This window comes from Lissotriton vulgaris, chromosome 1_1 (genome assembly GCF_964263255.1).
Source record: "Lissotriton vulgaris chromosome 1_1, aLisVul1.2, whole genome shotgun sequence".
NCBI lineage: Eukaryota > Metazoa > Chordata > Amphibia > Caudata > Salamandridae > Lissotriton > Lissotriton vulgaris.
In genome coordinates this window covers 400,891,330-400,913,910 of record NC_141685.1, presented here as the reverse complement: position 1 = coordinate 400,913,910, position 22,581 = coordinate 400,891,330, and the positions used below count along the sequence as shown (strand labels likewise).

General features: G+C 48.7%; 1 protein-coding gene across 1 annotated transcript in view; it reads right to left on the bottom strand.

Annotated features, from left to right (window-relative positions):
• Positions 1–22,581, bottom strand: part of LOC147747255 (cytokine receptor-like factor 1) — a 52,778-nt gene that overhangs the window by 15,381 nt on the left and 14,816 nt on the right. Inside the window, exon 4 of the mRNA XM_086936203.1 lies at positions 9,633–9,805. Within this exon, the coding sequence (XP_086792329.1) occupies positions 9,633–9,805 (173 nt within the window). The remainder of the gene's footprint in view (positions 1–9,632; positions 9,806–22,581) is intronic.

Here is a 22,581-nt window from a genome sequence, read left to right as displayed (position 1 = left end):
AGGAGGAAGAGGAAGGGCTCCTGTGGAAATTACTTGGGTTATTTTCACATATTGAGTCAATGATTTGAGAACTTCCACAACTGGTCTGTGCTCCAGTTTGTGGCATTAAATATTAAGTAACTTACAGGGAGCTGGGGGGCGCTAGAGGGCGCACTGCGGGATGGCTGGCTCGTGAGTCAGCTCCGCCGGACGGGTGCAATAAAAAGCGACCTAAACCCTCCAAAAGTGCTGCCGGACTAACAAAAAAGACTGAATCAGCAGTCGGAACATGCAGCCCGCAGACTACTGGCACTGAAACCCCAAAAGCGTGAAGATTGACGAAAATATCGGCAAAAAACCACGAAGGCACGGGAAGCGAACCAAGATGGCCGCTCCCGACGATCGGACTTGCCGTGGACTATAACGGTGTAACAAGCAGGTACGAGCATTGGCCCGAGCTGTATGCGACCTACTGACGCCACAAACAACTTGCGACCCAGCAGGAAGGCCCTGAAACACTGTGGGCACCGAAAATAGCTCCGTACGGTATGCGTTCCAAGAGCACCAAGATGGCGGTGGCAGTGGAACGCACGATATAGCCGGCGCCGAATGGTTTCCAGCGGGACCCCTCTGCAGCCTGATATCGATGCGCTCCTGGTGGCCCTGCGCGGAAGGCGACTGCTATGTCCGGAGGGAGGGGGTATTAACAGCAGCAGCTTGAAGCGCACCCCTGGACGGCCCATCCGCGGACTTGAGGACTGAAGCACCAGACGGTTACAGAGGAGGGAACACCCCGGGAGGCGAGCAGCACACAGTCGTCAGGCAAGATAGTGCGATTACACCAGAGTTGAATGACTGATGTGGCTGCCCACTTACAACCCCCATTATCCTAACAAACACAGCGAACGAACAAGAGCGTCATAGAAACAGTGAAGTTGCAATCGATGGCTGACGGCGCCCGCCTACATGAAGAACGCTATGTAGGGGAGCAGAGCGACTGACCACGCAAGCGGGAAGTTCCTGCACCTACGTCTGCTCCAGTGCAAGTAGGTAGAACACTTCGCTGAGACACTGAAAGAATAGAAGGGGGATCAAAAAGTGCTAGCTCTGCGGAGAAACGGTGGGAACTACACGAAGACATTGATACCCCTCGACGCCTAAGACGAAGCAACGTGGCTGCCATGCAAACCCGCAGTGTACCTGATGTATAAGTCCACTGAGCTGTGGGCAGCGAGGACACCCAAACGACGCGACATAACCGCTGCGAGAGGCTCAACAGCTACAAGCCCGGGGATACCACTACACAGCCCGCCACCACGCACCGGCAATATGGGGAAACCTGAAAAGCAGCAGACCAAGCTGCCCTTCGAGGCGAGGAAACAGACAAAGAACACTGCGGCAACATCGGACGCTGAGGGGGAGCACGAAGCGAACGACGGAACTGGTATGGAGGCAGTCCTGAGGGCCATACAGAAAAGCCTGCAGGAAATGAATAACAAGCTGGACAATGTGGTGCAACGAGTGGACAATATGGCCGCGAAAATCGAAAAACATGATGAGCGGATAGTGGAGGCGGAACAAAGGATATCCAGAGTGGAGGACGAATCTAGATCCACAACGAAGGCGTGCGAAGGTATGGAAAAAACGCTAGAAATCCTGCTTGCAAAGGTGGAGGATCAGGAAGCCAGATCCAGACGCAACAACGTCCGCATAGCAGGCCTGCCGGAGTCCACAAACACAGGCAAAATGGAAGGCTATGTTGAGGCGTTGTTGAAAGAATTATTTGGCGCTGAAAAACTGTCATCTGTCTTTCTCGTCGAACGCGCACACCGATCCTTAGCGCCTAAGCCAAAGCCGGGAGCTCCACGCCTGATAATCGCCCGCATGCTCAACTACAGGGACAGAGATACAGTCCTCAGACTAGCACGGGAAATGGGCGAAATCACACACCAAGGTAACACCCTGGAATTCTACCCAGACCACACCATGGCAGTACAACTAGCCCGCAAGGAATTTGCACCAGTGAAAAAGAAACTATGGGATTTAGGAATCGAATATGCGATGCTATACCCCGCGAAGCTTAAAGTCACAAATGCGGGCAAGCCCGTTATTCTTCCCACGGTACAAGCAGCGCAGGAGTACATCAAGAAACTGGGACGACGACGCAAGGCACAGGAACGAGATGACCAGGGAAGTGACAACAACTGAGAAGTTAGGAAGACACAAGAAGCTACTACATACATATCTACACACTGTTGGTAGCGCTTGAACGCTGGAAGCGCCTCAAACATTTCCGGATCAAAATAAAAGCAACATGAGAAGTACAGCAGGTGCACCAGAACAGATGCAGATGCAGGCGGAGGCCCAAAAGTGCTTTCCGAACGGACACGGCTGATACTATCAGATTGCGCCAATGACACGCACAGTGAGTACCCTGGTAGTCCACGACAGACATGGGACACGGAGGGGACTTTGGGTTTGTGTACTGTGTATAAAGTGGCCCATCTAAACTATACAGACAATATATAGCAATGGCGGACGGACAGACAATGGGTAATGCTAGCACAACTCTGTAGGCGAAGCCTACTGTAAAGATTGAAGGGGAGAAAGACAGGTGCTGCATTGCGAAATAGTTTAAATTTGTACAACACAGACTTACTACGGAACAATTGGGGAAGGTTAATGCTTTGTGGATGACTGCGGGCAAGGCCCGGCGGCAGTTGTGAGGTAAAAGAGACAATATGGATTGTAAAATAGCATGTGCACCCGTCCACATCCACTATGTGGATGGAGATGTGTGTACCTGGCGATGCCCCCAAAGAGGGTGAGCCCCTACTCCTGTTTTGATACTAGTTTGGTTACCACAAGGGGATGGCTTTGGCAAAGTTTGGGCGCTGAAGTGGGTGGGGTGAGGGATGGGGAGTTGGGAGTTGTTCGAATGAATTCACTGTGTCTGAGAAGCATTGCGACCTCTTCTATCATTGCTAACACTGTTAAAAACTGTAGACTAAAACACAAAATTGGGAAGTATGTAACGTTTGCGCCTGGAGCTCCAGACCGCACCACGCTAACACGACATATCACCTCTTTGACATGACACGACCTACCCCACTGAAAGTAATCACGTGGAACGTCAGGGGGATGGGGAACCCGAAGAAGATTAGGCAAATATTCGCATACTTTGATAGATTACATATCGATATAGCCTTTCTGCAGGAAACGCAAATAGCTGCCAACACATCATCCGAACTGGGTGCTAGATGGGCAGAATCAGTGACCAGCTCACATTACTCCTCGTACTCCCGTGGGATAAGCATTTTAATATGGAGAGGGGTGCATTTTGAAATAACAGCAGTACACAAAGACACTGAAGGACGAAGCGTCATTGTCGTAGGCATGATAAGAAATCGTCAAGTGGCCCTAGTAAACACATACGGCCCCAAGACAGATGACCCAGGGTTCTTTGCTAAACTGTGGCATACCATCTCCAATCTCCAGATTGAGAACATAATATGGGGAGGTGATTTTAACATAGCCCTAAAGGACGGGCTAGATAGATCGCCACACACACTAGAACCACACACACGGGCGAGAGTGACTCTTCATGATGCACTGCAGGTTTTACGTATGTCTGACATTTGGAGGGTTCAACATCCAGGGGACATCGCGGCGACACACATAACGGCGGCACACAATAGCTGGTCCAGGCTGGATTACTGGCTGGGCACACAGGAGGTGGTCGCGTGGACTGTCTCTGTGAAACACTTGCCGAGAACGCTCTCAGACCACAACCCGGTGACACTAACAATAGATATACCACACTATGAGCCCCCACCCTTCACATGGTGATTCAATGCTGGAGCGTTGCGAGACCTGGTATACACTGACACCATCGATAAGGCAATAGTGGATTACTTTGACATCAACTGTCCCACGACAGATGACCCGTGCCTCCTGTGGGAAGCTTTCAAGGCCACATTGCGGGGGGTATGTATTAGCACAACCACGGGCATACTGAAGGATATACGACAACAATTAAAAACGCGTGAACACGCTTTGCAAACATTGGAACACAAATACACTCAAACGAGAGACACTGCACTATTGGGGGAAATACAAACGCTCCTAAAAGAACACCAGCAATTTGGGGCAGACGAGCTCAAATACATAACTAAGCACAAAACAGCCAGAATGTATGGTGAGGGGGGCAGGGCATTAGCTGAAAAAATATGCTCTGGACGAGTGCCTCAACATATCACCACAATCAGGACTCAGGCGGGAGTTGTGACACGGGACATCAAGGTAATAATGAGAGAATTCATGGATACGTACGGCGAACTGTATGAAGCACGTCCCTCGGTGCCACAGGAAGAAATGCTATCATATATGGCAGATGTAGAAATAGTGTGGTTGTCGAATAATCATAGGGAGTACCTAGCTCGCCCCATAACCGTCGAGGAAGTGCTGGATACAATTAAACAGCTGCCGAATGGCAAGGCACCGGGACCTGACGGTTTCACCACAGAATTTTATAAGGCATTCCCGGATCTACTGGTGCCACACTTGGTGAGACTCTATGGAGCGGCACATGAGGCACAAACTCTCCCACCATCAATGAGGGAAGCCATGCTGATAGCATTATTAAAACTGGGGAAAGATGAGGAACAATGTGAATCATACCGCCCCTTATCCCTCATAAATGTGGACACCAAAATAATAGCGAGTCTCTTAGCAGCTAGACTTAAACCACTAATGCCATTACTGGTAAGGCCAGACCAGTCCGGCTTCATTCAGGATAGAGCAACGACACATAACACACGCACGCTCTTCGCACTAGCACATTATCTAGCACTGGAGATTAAAGCGGTGGCGGTGCTCTTAGACGCTGCTAAAGCGTTCGACATGATAGATTGAAATTTCCTACACACGGTCCTATTACGAATGGGATTCCCTCCGATTTTCACACACTGGATCTCCATGCTTTACACAAACCTGTCCGCACGGATCAGGGTAAACAAACATATATCGGAGCCAATAGCAATATGTCGTGGGACGAGACAGGGATGTCCGCTCTCCCCGATGCTTTTTGCGTTAGTTTTAGAGCCATTAGCTTGCAAAATAAGACAACACCACCACTATTCAGCCATACAACTTCCAACACGCCCTATACACATATAGTTATACGCGGATGACATGGTTCTCTATGTAAAAAACCCAGAACAACACCTCAACCCATTACTCAGGTCTACAAATAAATTGGGGGAAATCTCTTATCCTAGCATTGACGGACAGCACAGCCCGTCCACCCTGGACTACCCACTAGAGTGGCAGGATGAACCGACCAGATATTTGGGAGTATGGTTTCATAGGAATCCAGAGCTGGTCGTCAGAACTAATTATGGGAGAGCGATATCGGCTCTAGACGACAAGATCAAACGGTGGAATAAATTACCACTGTCACTAGCGGATAGAGCAGCCATCGTGAAAATGGTGTTACTGCCTAAGTTCCTCTACCTTTTTGCTAACATCCCCATCAAACCACCGGCAGAGGTGTTCCGTAACATTAACAAATTGGTACTGAGCCTACTATGGGCGAGCAAGCAAGCCAGACTAGACTTGCAAACGATGACACTGCCGTATGAAAGGGGGGCTTCAAGGTCCCAGACATCTATCTTTATTATCTCTGCGCCCAGGCGCAATTCGCGCACTACTGGTACCACGAGATACCCTTCCTGACCCATGTAGTGGTGGAAACAGGAGATGCTGCCCCAATCCCATTAGCCAACATATTACCACACAAGCGGCCCAGACTGCACGAGAGGGATATAAATCCGGTGAACACCACCACTGAAGCGTGGAGACTGATGGGCAAGAAAGCTGGTAAATTACCATTGTATGCACCAGCGCTCCCACTAGCTAATCACCCAGCACTTTCTATCACCCAAGAACAAGTAGGCATAGACCAACTGCGGCTAGCGGGTATTGACACAATGGGAGACCTGTACAAAGAAGGAGTATTTCAAACACTAGATAAGTTAAAGTACATTAGTCATCCGACACTGTTATTCAGCTTCAACTACTACAGGCTGCAAAGAGCGATAAAAGAACACTTTACCACGTTTCCGGAAGAACCCCAGACTCTGGCTTCACTACAACTAGTCCTGCCAGCACCCACAGCCACGTACCTAGTATCAAGGTTATACACAAGCTTACAGAGGGACATTGGGGGAAACACGGAGGGGGGTAAGAGAAAAATGGTGCACAATGTTGGATGGTACGCTGACAGAGGAAGAATGGGCAACAACATGCACAATCACCAGCATGCTAACACCGAATGGAAACCTTAGAATTATCCATTATAAATACATACACCAAATGTACTATACACCTGAACGGCTCCTCAGATATGGGCTACGAGAAGACTCTAGATGTGTAAGATGCAAACAAGATAACGCAGGCTTTTTACATCTAGCATGGCAATGTCACTCAGTAGCGAGATTTTGGTTGCAGGTGGTGCAGGCAGTCAGCGAAATGATTGCGGAGAAACTCGACTGCACGATCAAAGTCTATCTGTTAGGTCTAGTCCCGCAGCTCAGGGCACACAAACGTAAGTTTTACGTGATCGCATTACTAATGGCAAAAAGGAGAGTTTCACTGCACTGGAATGGTAAAACGGGGCCGAGAATGAAAAACTGGTTAGAGGACTTAACATATTGCCGAGATATGCTGACAACGTATGAGGAGGAATTGCCTGCCAGATCACGACCTAAGGACTACTGGCTATACTTAAGGGATTATCTGCAGGCGCAATCATTAGACCGAGATGAGTGATATGTATAGAATAGTTGACCATATACAGGATACGGTTCTGCGTTGTTTGTCGCTATAGATGTGGGGAGGGAGAATGCTGTGATGCAGTGATTAAAGTTGTAATAGTTCTCACCTTTCTTAATTTCAAGGTTTCAAAGAAAGGGAATAGTAAATAAGAATTAAAAAAAACATAAAATGTAAGACAACAAATACGTCATGCAAATGGGATGCACTGCACTGAAATGTAAATGTTATTCACTGCCATGCCGCTGGTCCTATGGATGTCAGCTGATGGGCTGTGTAAACCTAAACGACATTGAATACTTACAGTTAACAAATGTAGCCAGCCTGTTATGGTTGTAGGCGCGAAGCTGTGATTGAACATGTGTAATGTGCAATAAACGTCTTCCAAAAAAAAAAAAAACTTACAGGGAGCTGAACTTTCAACCTCAGAACGATAAAAGGCTGATTTTGCTACAGAGTGTTGTGGCAATTTTACTCACGTCTGTGGAGAATGTGGCTGTGACTTTTTTCTTTGTTTCCTCTCCCATGACAGCAGCGTAGCTCCATTAGACAGAGCATAAGTTGAACAACCTATTGCTCATACTTAGGCTATCTGGTTTAGGTTTAAACCTATAATAACTGATAAAACCCCACCGAAAGGAAAATAGCCATAACCGCTGTAAACATATAAACACTGAAAAAACACCTTTGCAGCCACAAACTAAGTGTCATTCATGGAAAGGAAAAGATGAGTGAAAGAGTCATTTTTATTTCTTCCTGAAGGGGCAATACAATATGACTTTATTATACTACGTATCATCAAGAAAGACTGGGCTAACGTTATTCTGCTTGAGTTTTGTTGTTTAGGGATGTCACTAAATCATTGTCTCTTCCTCCTTCTGCTTTTTTCAGTTTTGTGGTCTTTGGTCTAAAGATGCAGTGTTTAGAAGCATGTTTTAGGTCTTATTTAGTTATTTCATAAACCTTAGAGAATCAGGAAATATCAAATTCATATCTGAAATGTTGGTTACATTTTATTTCACTGATAGGTAAAATGGCTGGTTTCATAAGAATCTTTCCTAATATGTACCATCAAATTTACCACATACAGAGAATGAGTGAAATCCTTTGATACATCAGCCCCCTTTTCTGGTGAGTCAGTATTGATTGAAAGTGAATTGCCAAATACACCAGCCTTTAAACATTCAATGCAAGATGTAGTGACAGGTATATGTGAAAAGAATGTTGTCACCAAACATCTGAGATAGTGGTGAGAACATGACACCAGGCGTTTGGTGAACATGGAACGCAGTGTCACTTGGAATGCTGCTGAAAAAAGTTCCTTCCAAGTTCAATAAAGATTGTAGTGATATTGTTTATATTTGCAGTAATTCAGCTACGTATATGAAAAAGTTGTAGGATGGCCTGTCAAAATCGATACCTGAGCTGAAGTGCTTCCCTGTAAGAGATCCTTGTCAATTGATAGATGGTATGCTGAAAGTATCTTTACAATCTTCAGAGTTAATGAAGAATGCTATTGACTTTGAAGTCCATTCTGGTGCAGTAAAAATGTATTTGGACATCATATACCCTGTGCATATGCTACCTATACACGTATCAGTGCAGAAAGCAAGCAATAATTAAAATTAAATTAAAATTCCATAAACACCAGTAAAACACAGTTTCTGTTGTTTTTAATGGCACGAAAATTTGTAACCACTGTTTTTTAAGGTACTGAAAAAACCCACCAGAATTGACCAAAAATAGAAACTTAAAACTGGAAAGCCTACTCATACTGTTATGTTATGTTATGTTATTATAGGTCTTCTATAGCGCACGGCTACTCCAAAGGAGTGTCCCGGCGCTTTATGCTCCAGACCTAGGGAAAAAGGAGAAACAGATTCAACATAACTGATGCCTTACAAGGCCTTCATATCCCTGACATGTGTGACATTTTAAAGAAGACTTTTTGGCTTGTTCGGCAACCGGATATTGATTTATTTAGTTCTGTGGAAGGAGCCCAGTGCTGAGGGATTGATGGGGAAGGTGTGGTCACTTAAACCTACAGGGCAGGGTAAGAGCAGTATTTTACAATCGTTTTTCAAGCGATCCGATTGTGCATTATGCATCCTTCATTAAACTCAATAAAATGCATATTTTTACATATAAAATATGTATGGCAGCATTTTAGACTTATTTTTAGTTTTTTAACAATGACAACTTTTTGTCTATTATTCTCTATTTTTTTTACTTTAACCCAACAATTCTTTTCCCCCCAAAGTACTTTTGATTAAAGATATCAAAAATGTTTCGGTATATGACTTTCTTATAGAACACATTGTATTATAAAGCGAGTGAGAGAGGGTGACCTGTAGATTTTGGAAAGGCTGTGAGCCAGGTGGCAGAAGAGGCACTTGCTGAGAGGAGTGCTTTTGGGGTGGCATTGGGGTGGGGGCGGTTCAGGAGAAAATTAAAGTGGCTGGAAGCTTAATGTTGCTGTTGGGTGGTTGGCTGGTTGCAGTATCTGTTGGGTTGCGGTGTCTTTTAAAAGATGTTTACTTTTAAAAGGCGTATTCTAGCGTGTCAAATGTTTCATTGGTAATGGCTCTGTAAAAATTGAAGTGTATTTAATCAAGTAACTTTTGGAAAAGCAACAGGACACTTGTAAAGCGGCTTTCTTAGTGGTGTAAGTAGCCTATGGTTACTCATGCAAGTAAGACCACACCTGGTATTTCATAGGACATGTTCCTATATAAATATTCTTCTGTGAAGTTTTCTCCTCCACGCCCCCTTAAGGCACTGTTTCTAGATACATCAACAGGGAAGTGTGTACTACTCACAGATATCTTCAGTGTTAACCACGAGCCTTCCAGATTCCTCGGATCTGAACTGGTTGGAGGTTTCTATCCATATCTCGTAGGTCCAGTACAGACAAAGATTCTCCCGGCTGAAATAGCAGGAGTTTGGTCCAGCAGTCATGTAATCTTTGCACTCGTTGACTTGCATTTCTCTCCTAAATCAGTTCAATGAAACATGGATATAAAATAATAGAACATCGTGTTACTAAAGCCGAGCATGTGCCTTTATTCGTAAATGCACAAAGGTTTACCTGACTGGAAATATTATGGTTTTATGTTGCTAAACATAGAGCTACTCAGTGAAGAAGAAATTCTTCAAAGAAACAGGTCGGACGTCCCCTTTGGCTCTGAAGATATCCAGCATGTTTGGTCATGAACAAGATCACACAGGGACTTGGGCCTGCCCGCTTCAGATTGAAGTGGTTTCGGTTCAGCTTACAAGGGTACTGTGCAAGTTTATCAAATCTGTTGGAAATTATATACCTATCCAAATGATTCGATTTTTTTCGAATACAGAATTGTTCGTTTTGTGCAAATTATTAGAAAGCAATAACAACCAAATCAGTTTGTGTGAAGTTTAAATAATACTCTATTCCAGGCACCCAATGCTTCAAACACTGCATGCAACACATACAGACCTAATTCTCCAGCCAGCCCCTTAAATTCAACTCCCAGAAGCAGAATGCCTACTTCCACCAAGAAACACAAGCAGTAAGTAATACAAACGTGCCTGATAGACATGAGTCTGGATTGATTAGATACACAACTTTCATCCAATGCCAAGTCTGATTCATCCTGGACTCTAAACTTACCCTCAATGAGTACACTTCAAAGACAAACATGGAAAACCGGATATCAGCTCTCTGTACCAAAGAAAGCTGAACCATTCCTTCAAGAAAACAAAATTCAGAACTTCTGTTCAAACCCTTGTACTCTTCCATCAGGACAGTGGCAACCATCTGCTCCACAGCCTCACAAACTCCACTTTGGCCCCAATTTAGGGTCACCCCAAGCCTTCTACAATGTAGGAAACAGCAGGAGACACTTCAGGAATGAACACTATTTCACAACAAAGTAGCAGTCCACCTTCACTCTGAGAAACCAGCTTCTACGCCACTAATGCATTGACTGTATCTTTACCTCTGGCTCTGTTGAGATAATTTGCTGCCTTTTGGTTAGGTTTGTGCTGACAAATACCACCTACATACACACATAATCTATAATACTTGAGGATTATAGCCTGCTGTTAGAAATGGGGGTATCTAGTTGCCAATGGTTTGCATCGTTGTCCAGGTAGGGACCATTCTTCCTAGTCAGGGTAAGGGGGATACATTTCTAAAATAACCCCTGTTCACCCCCTTGGTAGCTTGGCATGAGCAGACAGGCTTATCTCAGAGACAGTATTTAAAGCATTAGGGAACACATATAGTAATACAATGAGAACACTACACCACACAAGTTTAGAAAAATAAGCAGTTTTTATCTAAACCAAACAAGACCAAAATTACAAAAATCCACAATACTGTAAATATGGTTTTTAAAAGGTAAAAATAGTTCTGTTCAAAGCAAATTTGAGATGCAACACTTTTCACACAAAGTACCTTGGATGCATCGCGCACACAAACAAAAACTGTTGCTGTGAAGGAGATACGTTGGTTCCTTACGCCCAGGAAAGGTGATGCGTTAGTTCCTTACTTCAGGGGTGATGCACTGGTGCCTTACTGCCACGCAGGGGTGGTGATGCATTGGTTCCTTTCTGAAGCGGAGGTGATGGGTGATGCGTCGGTTTCTTTCTGCGACTCCGCTGTTCTTGCGGGCATGGTGCCCAGATGTGATGCCTGAGGATTAGGGGATGCAGCGGTTTTCGATGCAGCGGCATCAATGGCGCTGCTTTAGTTTCTTCAGTCGCGGTCTCACGATGTGTTGGTTCTTGCAGCCGCATAGCAGTGCCTGCGCCAAAATCGGTGCAGTGATCTTGGCTTTTGTAGATCGGTGCACTCGATTAGGAGTGCGGCGAATTATCAAGCCACGGGCAGACACTGCATTGATTTCTCTGGCAATGCGTCCGAAACAGGTGTGGATGCGACACGCTTCTAGACACGCTTCTAGAAATTGCATTACTTTTCCAGCTCCTAGCGGAAAACAGCTGCCAAAGGTCCAAAACAGCAGCAGGCATCTCTTAGCAGGTTAGAACTCCCAGCAAGTAATCAGGGGAGCTGGTGGTGAAGTCTTTGTGTCCTTGAGACTTCAGAACTGGAGGTAAGCTCTATTTCCAGCCCTTGGAGATTTTCCTCAAGCAGGGGACACAGCATAAAGCAAAAATCTCCCTGACTCACCCTGGAAAGGCAGGACACACCTAACCCCCTCAAGTGGTTGTCTGAACAGAATGCACATCCCCAGCCCCGGTCACGCCAAAGACAGTTAATATACAACCTAGCAGAGGGACACTGGGTGGTTAGGCAAGAAAATACCTATTTTCTAAAAGTGGTATTTTCAAACCCAGAATGTAAAAACCACCCTCACTAAAAGATGCATCTTAACATTCTGATGTCAGGCATATCAAACTTTACTTTCCTATCTTGCCCCAATGGGAAGTTATATTTATAAGATATTATAAATAAACTCTCATTCTATCCAATGGGACAGATAACCTTTCAATAGTAAACAAGCACTGGCATAGCCAATAGGTCTTGCTTTTAGGACCTTATAAGTATTTAGTTTTGCAGCACAATAGCCTTGGTGCAACAACATCAGCTGTTGCATGGCTAATCCTTGTACCTTATAAGTGTTTAGCAATGCAACAGTTGATGTTGTTGCACCAAGGATATTGTGCTGCAAAACTAAATATTTATAGGGCACACAGGCAGAGAAGGCTAGATAGTGAGAAAGAAAGAAATTGGAATAAACACAGAGGAGGTGGTAACAGAATGGGTGGTGGAGGGAGAGCCACAGAGAGCTAAAGAAGAGAGGGAGGTATAGAGGAGGGTACAGAGATATAGAAAAGAGCTGAGAAGCTGAGTGAGGAGTCAAAAGAGTGTGGGTGGGGGGACTCAAGGATAGACACAAATAAAGGCAAAGATTGAGGAGGGAATGATACCAAATGTGGAGGAGTGAGAGGGGAAGGTGGGGGCGTGGCTTGGGCGCCGATCGGGATGGCTGTGTGAGCGTGTAGCTCCGCGCCGAGTCCCGCAATAATCCTGTAAATCTTGCCTTTGGTGCCCCTGAAGGTACGATTTTGCTGCACGAGGTGTTGCCAGACCGGAGGGGAGAGTCTGGATGCCAGCGGGACCTCGGGAGCAGCGCGCTGATCGGAGCTCGGAGCTCGGAGGAGCCGGGATGGAGACAAAGGGAAAATGGCGGCGCTTGGAGCTCGGGAGATCTAAGAGCTGAACACCCGGACGGAGCTGGCATATTGGAGGCTGATTAGCGGAGCGGGGACCCGAGGCAAGGGCCATTGGAGCCGGCTCGGAGCGGCGGAGACATTGAACACCCATGGACCGGTGAGAGCGGTGCCCCTCCCCCTCCCGCTTCCCCGCTCCCTGACAAGAGGGCTTGGTGGATGACTGAGTGCTCCTGGGCGGAGGCGCCGACGGCCAGCGGTGGCCGCTCACCCGAGGAGCTGGTTGGGCTTTGTTGGAGGGGGCCGCGATAGGAGAGGGGCTCGGTCGCCTGGATGAGAAGCTCTGGGCGAAGTCGACTGACTGCGTAGCGGCAGCGAGAATGGACCCGGACCTGAGCCCCTCCGACCCCTGCATGCCCCTGTGAGCAACTGGAGCTGGTGGGATCGTTCTGTGTGCCTCGAGACCAGCGGCGGGGGCCGCCCGCCTGGAGATCGCGAAGCGTAGTAATTGTGGGACCGTGGACGAAGAGCTGGGAAGGCTGCCTTAAAGACTGCGGTGTGCTGGTTTGGACAGCAGGCGCGATCGGACCTGGACAACGCCCGCCTGCCCTTTTGAAGGTGTGCTGTGGGCTTGCTGCCCTGGACCTCGCGGCTCCTGGGGGCGCTGTGGGAGTGCTGGTGGCCCCATGCAGCACACGGCCACGGATCAGTGGTAGAAGGCTGTGAACAGGAGGGTGCTCGGGGGTGCTGTGAGGGCAGAGTGGACCCGTGATTGTGATTACTGACCCTTGTGTAATCTACCACTGGGGGACGCGGGGAGGTGCCTGGGACCGGAGGGCCTGTAGGGTGAGCACGGTGAACTGGTGTGGCCTGTAGTTGCGGCCCGAGTGGCGCACATTTCACAGTCAAGATGGCCGCTCTGGGTGATGGCTTAAATGCGCCACATGGGCAGGAAGGCGCGATTGCTTTGGCCCAAGATGGCGGTGCTCAACCCCCATTGGAGGCTTCGCCGCAAGAACAGAGGCTGAACCAGCGCCTTGACACCATCCTGGAGGCGATCACCGCGACAAAGGAATCGCTGCATCAGGACATTGCGCAGGTCGCGACGGGGCTGGGCCTACTGAGGGCGGACCACGCCAAGCTCTCTGATAGAGTAAAAACGAATGAACAACTGCTTCAAGACCTGAAACCAGCGGTGGTCACCGCAGAACATAAACTGACGGATATCCTCGGCCGTCTGGAGCGACGAGCGGAGGATGCGGAAAGTCGTAACCGGAGGAATAACATGAGGGTAGTGGGTCTTCCAGAAAAAATTGAGAAAGGGGACGCGGTGTCCTATATGGAGAACTGGTTTAAAACGGTTGTGGCGCCGGAGGGTTTGTCTCCCTTCTTCTCCCTGGAAAGAGCGCATAGGGTCTCTGCCAAACCGCCCCTGGAGGGCCGACCGCCTCGGCCGATGGTGGTCAAATTGCTGCACTATAAGGACCGTGATTTGTTGATACAGAGGGCACGATCCCAGGGCCCCTTCCAGGTGGACAACAACAAAGTCACGGTCTTCCCGGATTACACGCAGGAAGTTCAGAAAAGCAGAGCATCCTTCTTATCAGTGAAAAAGGAACTGAGAGAGGAGGGGATCCAATACTCCTTGCTCTTTCCTGCCAAACTGAGAGTGATCATTGATGACAGGACCCACTTCTTTCAGACTCCTGACGAGGCATGGTCGTGGCTTGAACTGTATGCAGGGACGGATTGTGCGCACAAAAGCGGAAGGGAACGGCAGAAGCCAGTCAGGGTCAGAAAGTCACAGCGCATCCGCTCCCGGAATAAGCTCAAAAGGGCCGAGTGAGAAGCACAAATGCCAGCTGACAGGAGGGGAGCGCTGGCTGCAATGGCGACCATCACAGGGTCGCAGCAGGAGAAAACATCCGGAGGATCGGAATCGGAGGAGGAGGGAGAGAAATCCGGAGGCGACAAATCAGACATGGGGAATGCGAGGGGACCTGCGGATGGCTTGTTTAATGAGTGAGGCTTGAGAACATTGAACAATTCTGAGGTATCTGTTGGTACAGTCTCTCCAGATCTTTATTGGACTACCAGGTATGGGGCTGTACAAGCAGTATGGGACTGTGGGCGCGGGGCGGGAGCTCTGCCTACCCTGGATCGGCGCTCCATCGACCTCTTGAGGCCCTTAAGGCCTTCTGTGGTGACGACCACAGGGTAGAATAATGTGTGGGGTGTTGAAGGTTTGGAACGGGGCTGAAGCTGGGTTATTAGGTCCTGTCCTGGGGAGAGGGGTTTGGGGAGTTGTGGGGAATGTTTTGAAGGGGGGATACAATTGCTGCAATGCGGGGGTCATTTGTTGGCTAGTGCCACTGTGCAGAAAAGTACTTCATGGGGACGTTACCTAATTTGAAATGTGTTACATGGAATGTCCGAGGTATTCGTACGATGGTGAAACGTCATAAGGTGCATGCCTATCTGGTGAGGAGGGGCGTACAGATTGCAATGCTTCAGGAAACTCATCTGACCAAGAAAGAGTGCGGGGCTTTACAGAAGAGGTGGAGGGGTCAGGTATTTGGCACGACATACTCAGCATTTGCCAGAGGGGTGCTAATATGGATACGGGCGGGTACGCCATTCCAGGCAACGAGTCAGTGGGTGGATCCTGAGGGTAGATATGTAGCGGTTGAGGGGCGACTCTATGGCAGGGAGGTGGTCCTGTGTAATATATATGCCCCCAACTCCGATCAGGCTCATTTCTTTGAGGGTGTAACGCGCTCGCTGGCCTATTTTTTGGCGGGCCCTATCTTACTGGCGGGAGATTTCAATTCAATTTCTGATGTGCAGCTGGATAGGTCGCACCCGCCACTGGTAGATTCCCCGGTGCGCAGGCTAGCAACCCACAGGAAGGAATGGCAGGAGAGGTAGGGATTGGTGGATGTGTGGAGGGAACAGCATCCTGAGATCAGGGATTACTCCTACTTTTCCACACTTCACGACTTACATGTTAGACTAGACTCCGTGTTGTGTAGTGGCCCCTTGGCGACTGTGGTGACTCATTCTGAATATTTGACTAGGACCATTTCGGATCATAACCCCTTGCTGATCTCAATGCAGTGGCAACAGGCGAGATCGGCAGTTCCATCATGGCGACTGCGTCCGGATACACTGGAAGATCTGGTGTTTAGCGACACGGTTCGACAGGGCATTGACTGCTACTTTGAGGAAAACGGAGGCTCAGCCACGACCAGGTCGATAGAATGGGATGCGATGAAAGTAGTGGTGAGAGGGGTATGCATAGGTTTTCGAATGCGAGAAAGACAGTTTTGAATGACCTTGCGAAAGCGGAAGAGGCGTTGACGGGGTTAGAGCAGCGAAGGCCCGAGCGGCCGGATTTACAGGAGCAACTGATGCAGGCTAAAGAAGTGGTGGCGACTGAGACGGAACGGCTGCGGTGCTATGATTATAAGTTGTATGTTGTTAAGGTACATGAGGAACGAGAAAAAGTGGGCACGCTCCTTGCCAAGCTAGCTGATCCAGAGCCTAGGGGGTGCCCGGTCATGAGTATAAGACGAGAGGATGGGGAAGTAGTCTACTCTCAATCAGCGGTCCTGGCGCGCTTTCAGTCCTATTACATGGGACTGTATGAATGCCACCTAGAGGCGGAGATCTCGGAGATAGGCGAATACCTGGATCCGATCCCACTACCGGTGATGGATAGCGAAGAGGCGAGAGAACTGGGGGGCCCCATCACATTAGTAGAGATAAGGGGGGCAATTAAACATATGGCACGGAATAAAACCCCAGGGGTGGACGGGTTACCGATAGAATTTTACGCCAAACTTGTTGATACACTGGCGCCCAGACTACTGATGGTGTACACGGAAGCAAAACAGGTGGGGTGCTTACCTGAATCCATGAGGGAGGCACTAGTGGTGCCGCTGCTGAAGCCGGGCAGAGATGCGTTAGATGTGACTTCTTACCGACCATTGTCTATGCTAACGGTGGACTATAAGATCTTGAGTCGCATCCTGGCTACCAGGCTACTGCCGCACATGACCACTCTGGTGCATAGGGATCAAGCGGGATTTATCCCGACTAGGAGCACTTCGATGAACATACGTCGTCTGATCCGAGTCATAGATGGCGCTGAAGCATCGGCTCTTGATCCCGTGGTATTGGCAGTTGATATCGAAAAGGCCTTCGATAGCCTCGAATGGGAATACCTGGATGGGGTGCTGTTGAAGTTTGGGGTCGGGGAGGGCTTTCGGAGATGGACGAGGGTGCTTTATTCGTCGGCAAAGGCGCGAGTACGACTGGGGCCTATTGTATCTTCGGCTTATCCGGTTTGTAAGGGAACGAGACAGGGCTGTTCACTGTCCCCTCTGTTATTTGCTTTGGCGATGGAGCCGCTGGCGGCACAGGCACGATCAGGCGCCGTGTATAACGGGATAGCGCAAGGGCCAGAGTCGCATTATATATCACTATACGCTGATGATCTGTTATTGTATCTAGCGGATCCTGGGCGGTCACTAGAGGGTGCAGTGGATATGCTGGGTAGATTCGGGCAGCTGTCAGGCCTTAGGGTGAACTGGACTAAGACCTGTGTATTCCCATTGCGGAAGAGTACGCTCTGTCCACAGCTGACGAGAGAGGTGGTGTGGGATCCCTCCTGCTTCACCTACTTGGGGGTGCGCATCTATCATGAGGCCGTGGACCTCTTGGAGGGGAACGTGGAGCGTTGTATTCGCGCGCTGAAGGGTTGCATGGATTTCTGGGCCTCCCTCCCTCTATCTGTGTTGGGTCGAGTGGCATTGTTGAAGATGGTGGCACTCTCGCGACTACTCTATTATTTCCGAACGCTACCGGTATGGATCCCGCAGAGGATCTTTAAAGAACTGAAGATGTTGGTGACCAGCTTCCTCTGGGGCCACGGACGGCGCAGGGTGGCACTGAATACTCTGACTAGACCCAAGTCCGAAGGGGGGATGGCCGTTCCCGACTTTGAATTATATTATCTGGCGGCACAACTCCAGGTATTAACACAGAATGTGGCCAGAGAATTCAGGGGTCCTGAACATGAACGGGGGATTGGCATCCAGAGGTATGTTTTGTCATATCTAATAATGCAACAGAAACTGGACATGAGGGAGCTTACAATAGAGGAAAGGACGCTTAAATTATGTTGGAATAGGAGCTTAAAAAGAGCAAAAGAGACCGGCCGTATGCACCGGAGATACCGCTGGGAATGCTGACCGTGCTGCCTCATGGGGCGATTGGTCCCAACTATTGGCATGGGAGGAGCTGGGCTTGCAGGTGGTGGAGGATCTATATATCGATGGGACGTTAGTCCCATATCAGACGCTACAGGAGCAATTTGGCTTGCCGGACGGAACTTTCCTACTGCACGCGGCGGTGGTGGCAGCGATGCAGCGACATTGGAGGGGAGGGTTGGCAGAGCCGGAGGTGACCATGGCATGCCAATATGTGGTGATGGCAGCGGGCACCGTCAAAGCAGTGACTTGCTTCCATAATAGAATGCTGAATGAGGGACTGGCGCCCCTGTTGGCGCTAAAGTCGCGATGGGAGGTCAGCATAGGCAAGCCCATACCGGACACTATCTGGAACCAGGTGTTGCGTCGGACGTGGAAGGGAACGAGGAACGCACGATTTCAACAGGTGCACTTTTTTATTGTCCATAGGGCGTACCTGACCCCGGAGAGGTTGAAACAGCATTTCCAGGTGCTCGATGCCATGTGCCCGAGATGCTTGTTCTTGAGAAAGGTAGTTAAGCACCGCAACATAGTTTAGTAGAACCAGATGGGCCTGGAATGATGTGGACAAGAACTGTTGAAAACAACCCAGGGTGCAATCTGGGGTTCGATGGTGCAAGGGGGGGGTGCATTCTTTCGGGGGGGTAAAAGCAGATACTACACGGTACAACTGACCTGACGCCCGAGAAGGGCACACACTGAGGCATCTTCCGGGGAACGGAAATTTGGCGCGCCGCCCAGCCTCCGGGATGTGGGCTAAATGGCTGTGTAGTGTATTTATGTCACTTTAATCGTCGTGATGCCATAAGTGTAATGGTTGGTCTATTTTGAGGTCTTGTTTCTAATTCTGCAATAAAAATATATTTAAAAAAAAAAAAAAGAGTGAGAGGGGAAGGTGCAACGGGAGATGAAGGAAGTGGGGACGGTAAGGGGTCAGGAGGAGTGAGCTAAGAGACAATGGAGACATTATTCAAAAAGGGGAGAAATGGTAAAAATCAAGGAGAGAAGAAAAGTGAGAGGAGCAAAGAGACAGAGATAACAAAAGACAGGTGCATGTAAAGAAATCAGGAGGCTAAATTGGTGAAGGGGACAGATGGGAGTGAGAGAAAAGGGGAAGAATGAAAATAAAATGGGACAGAAAATATTCAGCGGAATCCACCCCTGAATGCGAGAGTCCAAAAGAGGAGGGGGCTGAAGAAATGGAGTGGAGGAGGGCACGACAGGTGTCAACGAGGCTAGGGGTAAAGAGGGCCACAAGGGTCTGGTGGAGGAGACCACGGGAGAGACTACTGGTAAAATGATGAAAATGAACACCTGGTTATAGAGTGAAGCAGCGTGAAGGTGAGGACGGGTTGAAGTGGGCGGAGTTAACAAATAGATGGCTCTACCATGGGGAACGTGATGGAGGCAAGGGCGAGGGGGGCACATGAGAGAGCAGGTGGAGGGCAGGGGGTCCTAACGAAGTTTGTGAGGGAGAGCGGTTTGAGGCAAGAGATAAAGATGAGTACTGACACAGTCTGGTCAGGAGGGTTGCTAGGGGGAGCCACAAAGGAGAAAGTGCACAAGAGGTGGGGTGGAGATTAAAGTAGACGGCTGAGGAGGGGGAGATACGGGGAGGTCTGGGTTGGTGCAAAATGAGTGATCCGGGAAAAGGCTACTGAAGAAAACCAGTGGACGAGGTAAATGGGAAAGGAGCGGCTAGTGAGGGAGAGCAGTGGGAGGAAAGAGTACGACATGGGAAAGGATGGTGAGAGCGGGGGTTGCATAGGAGGAGGCTAGCGAGGTGCAGGGGGGAGTGAGCGCTGGGGAAAGGAGGAGGCTGGCAGAGAGGACACTGCAGGGGGTCAAAGGCTTGTGACAGAGCATGGGGAAGGAGAGGAGGCATTTCAAGCAGCTCAGGCGAGAGGGAGGGGGTAGAGGGCACAGGAGGAGGTAGGTGAGGAAGAGCTCATGAGGGCAGAGGAAGACGCATGCAGAGGCTGTCGAGAGAAGAAAGGGGCAAACAAGGGGGATTTGGGGAGAGAACGGAGAACAATGCACAAGAAGGGGCTGGTGAGGGAGGGCACGTGAGTGGATGGCGTGGAACACTTTTATCTGCCTGTGTTGAGTCAGATTAGGTAGCAGGATCTAATGTTATTACCCACACATATGGTCAGAGTTAGCAACTATTACAGAGGGCATTAAGCACACTTAATGACCTACTTAGAAAGCAGTAACACTCATTTATGCACCGATAATAATACAGTTTGCATGGTGTGCAAGTTACACAACATTTGCACATATTTTGGACGGAGTCTCCAGTGTCCTCACAGTTACTGTCCAGCGTGTGCGCCATGCCGTGATTGGCTCGCCCATGAACAGCATGCACGCAAGATTGTCACGCCAGGGCGTGCGTCTTGTAGTTCTCCTTCTCCAGGGTTGCGTAAACATCTTCTGTTAGTAGGAGGGTGTTAGATTTGGGGGTCTCTAGTTGGCACAGGAAGGTACTTGTGACAAGTAGGGACCCTCTCCTCTAGTCAGGACAAGGGGGATTACACTCCTAAAATAACCCTTGCTCATCCTCTAGGCTGCGAGGCGCGAGCAGTCATGGCTTATTTTCAGAGGCATTGTAAGTTAAGCAGTTGTGACCACATACAGTAACCCAGTGACAAAACTACAATTGGACACCACACAGGTTTTATATAAAAAATAAGTAGACATTCTATAGAAGTACCACAAGACCATAAATGACAAAAATACACACTATGATTACTTTAAGATGGTAGATTTAAGCTTAGTTCAGTTAAGTTCTTAGATGCGACACTCTGCGTCAATGTACCTTAGATTGCGTTGCGCTTCCACAAAAAGCAATGTTGCTGCGATGGGAAATGAGGCAAAGTTCAGATACAAAGAAATAAAGACGTGAAGATCTTCCACATGCGGCACGCTTCTCGGGGATGCGAGAAGTCCTCTGTTCGATGCGTGGACTGCAGCGGCGGCACCCTTACGATGTGACGGCAACAGCTCCAGCTGCGACGCTCTTCTTCCACGATGAGTGAAGCTTCCACTCGATGCGATAACTACAGCAGCGACATCCAAGAAGCGACGGCAGCAGCTTCGACGGCAGCGGAGTTGCGACGGCAGCAGCAGCCGCAACAACTCGCTTCCTCTTCGCTGCGGCACGCTTCACTCCGATGCGGGGCAGTGGGAAATTTCCAGCGGCGACACCATCCTTCGGAGTTGTGACGGCAGGCCCAGCGACAAGCTTCTTCTCGTTGAGTCGCGTTTCCAGCTCCTTGCAACACGCAGTTCCTCAGACGGCCCAAAACAGCAGCAGGCACTTCCAAAAGAACTCTGGGGAGCTGGGGGTTGAAGTCTGTTGTCCCTGAGACTTCAGCAGGAGGCAAGCTCTTTTCCAAGCCCTTGGTGATCCTTCACAAGTTGAAAGCAAAGTACACAAAGTTCCTTTCTCCTTCCTTTGGCAGTAAGGCAACCACTGCAGGCCAATCCCCCAAGCAGCACTTCAGCTTGAGAATAGTCTCTCCTCAGTTTCTTCAGGTTCCTCTCCTCAGTAAAGGTTTCTTCTTGTAGTCCAAAGTGATCTAATTTCATGGGATCAGGGTCCCAATACTTATACCCCAAAATCCTTTGTTCTCTGAAGGGAGAGGGGCCTTTGCCCAGTCCAAACCAGTTCTGAAGCACTCTGTTTACTAGACTTCTCCTTTCCTTTCACAGTGCAGGGCAGAAACATCAGACGCCCCACACGAGGTGGAGCCAGCATTGTGGAAGGCAAGTACAGTCCTGGAGCACTTTGTTTACAGGACTCCTTCTCTTCTTTCAGTGTGCAGGGCAGAGACATCAGCCGCTCCCCAGGGGATGGAGCCAGCATTGTAGAAGGCAGGCGCAGCCCTATTCAAGGTTCAGGTGCAACTCTTCCCTCCCATATAGATGCAGATCTCTCTATTCACCACTGGGTGACTCAGCCTGTCTCCTGGAATTCCCCAGCCGTGTCACTCTCAAAACCGGACATAGGAATACACAACCTAGCAGAGGCAGGTTTGAATGGTCAGACAAGCAAATACCTACTTTCTATAGTGGTATTTGCAAACACCGAATATTAGAATTTTTTTTACTAAAAGATGTATTTTATTATTCTGTGTTCATGCATACTAAACTCGAATTTCTACCATGTTCTCTGAGACAGTTAAGATTATAAAATGTAATAATTCCAACAGCCCATTCTAGCCTATGGAGAACAGGTAGCCTTGCAATAGTGAAAAACTAAAATGGCTGTAATTCACTATTAGGACATGCCACACACATCAGGGCTTGTCCTACC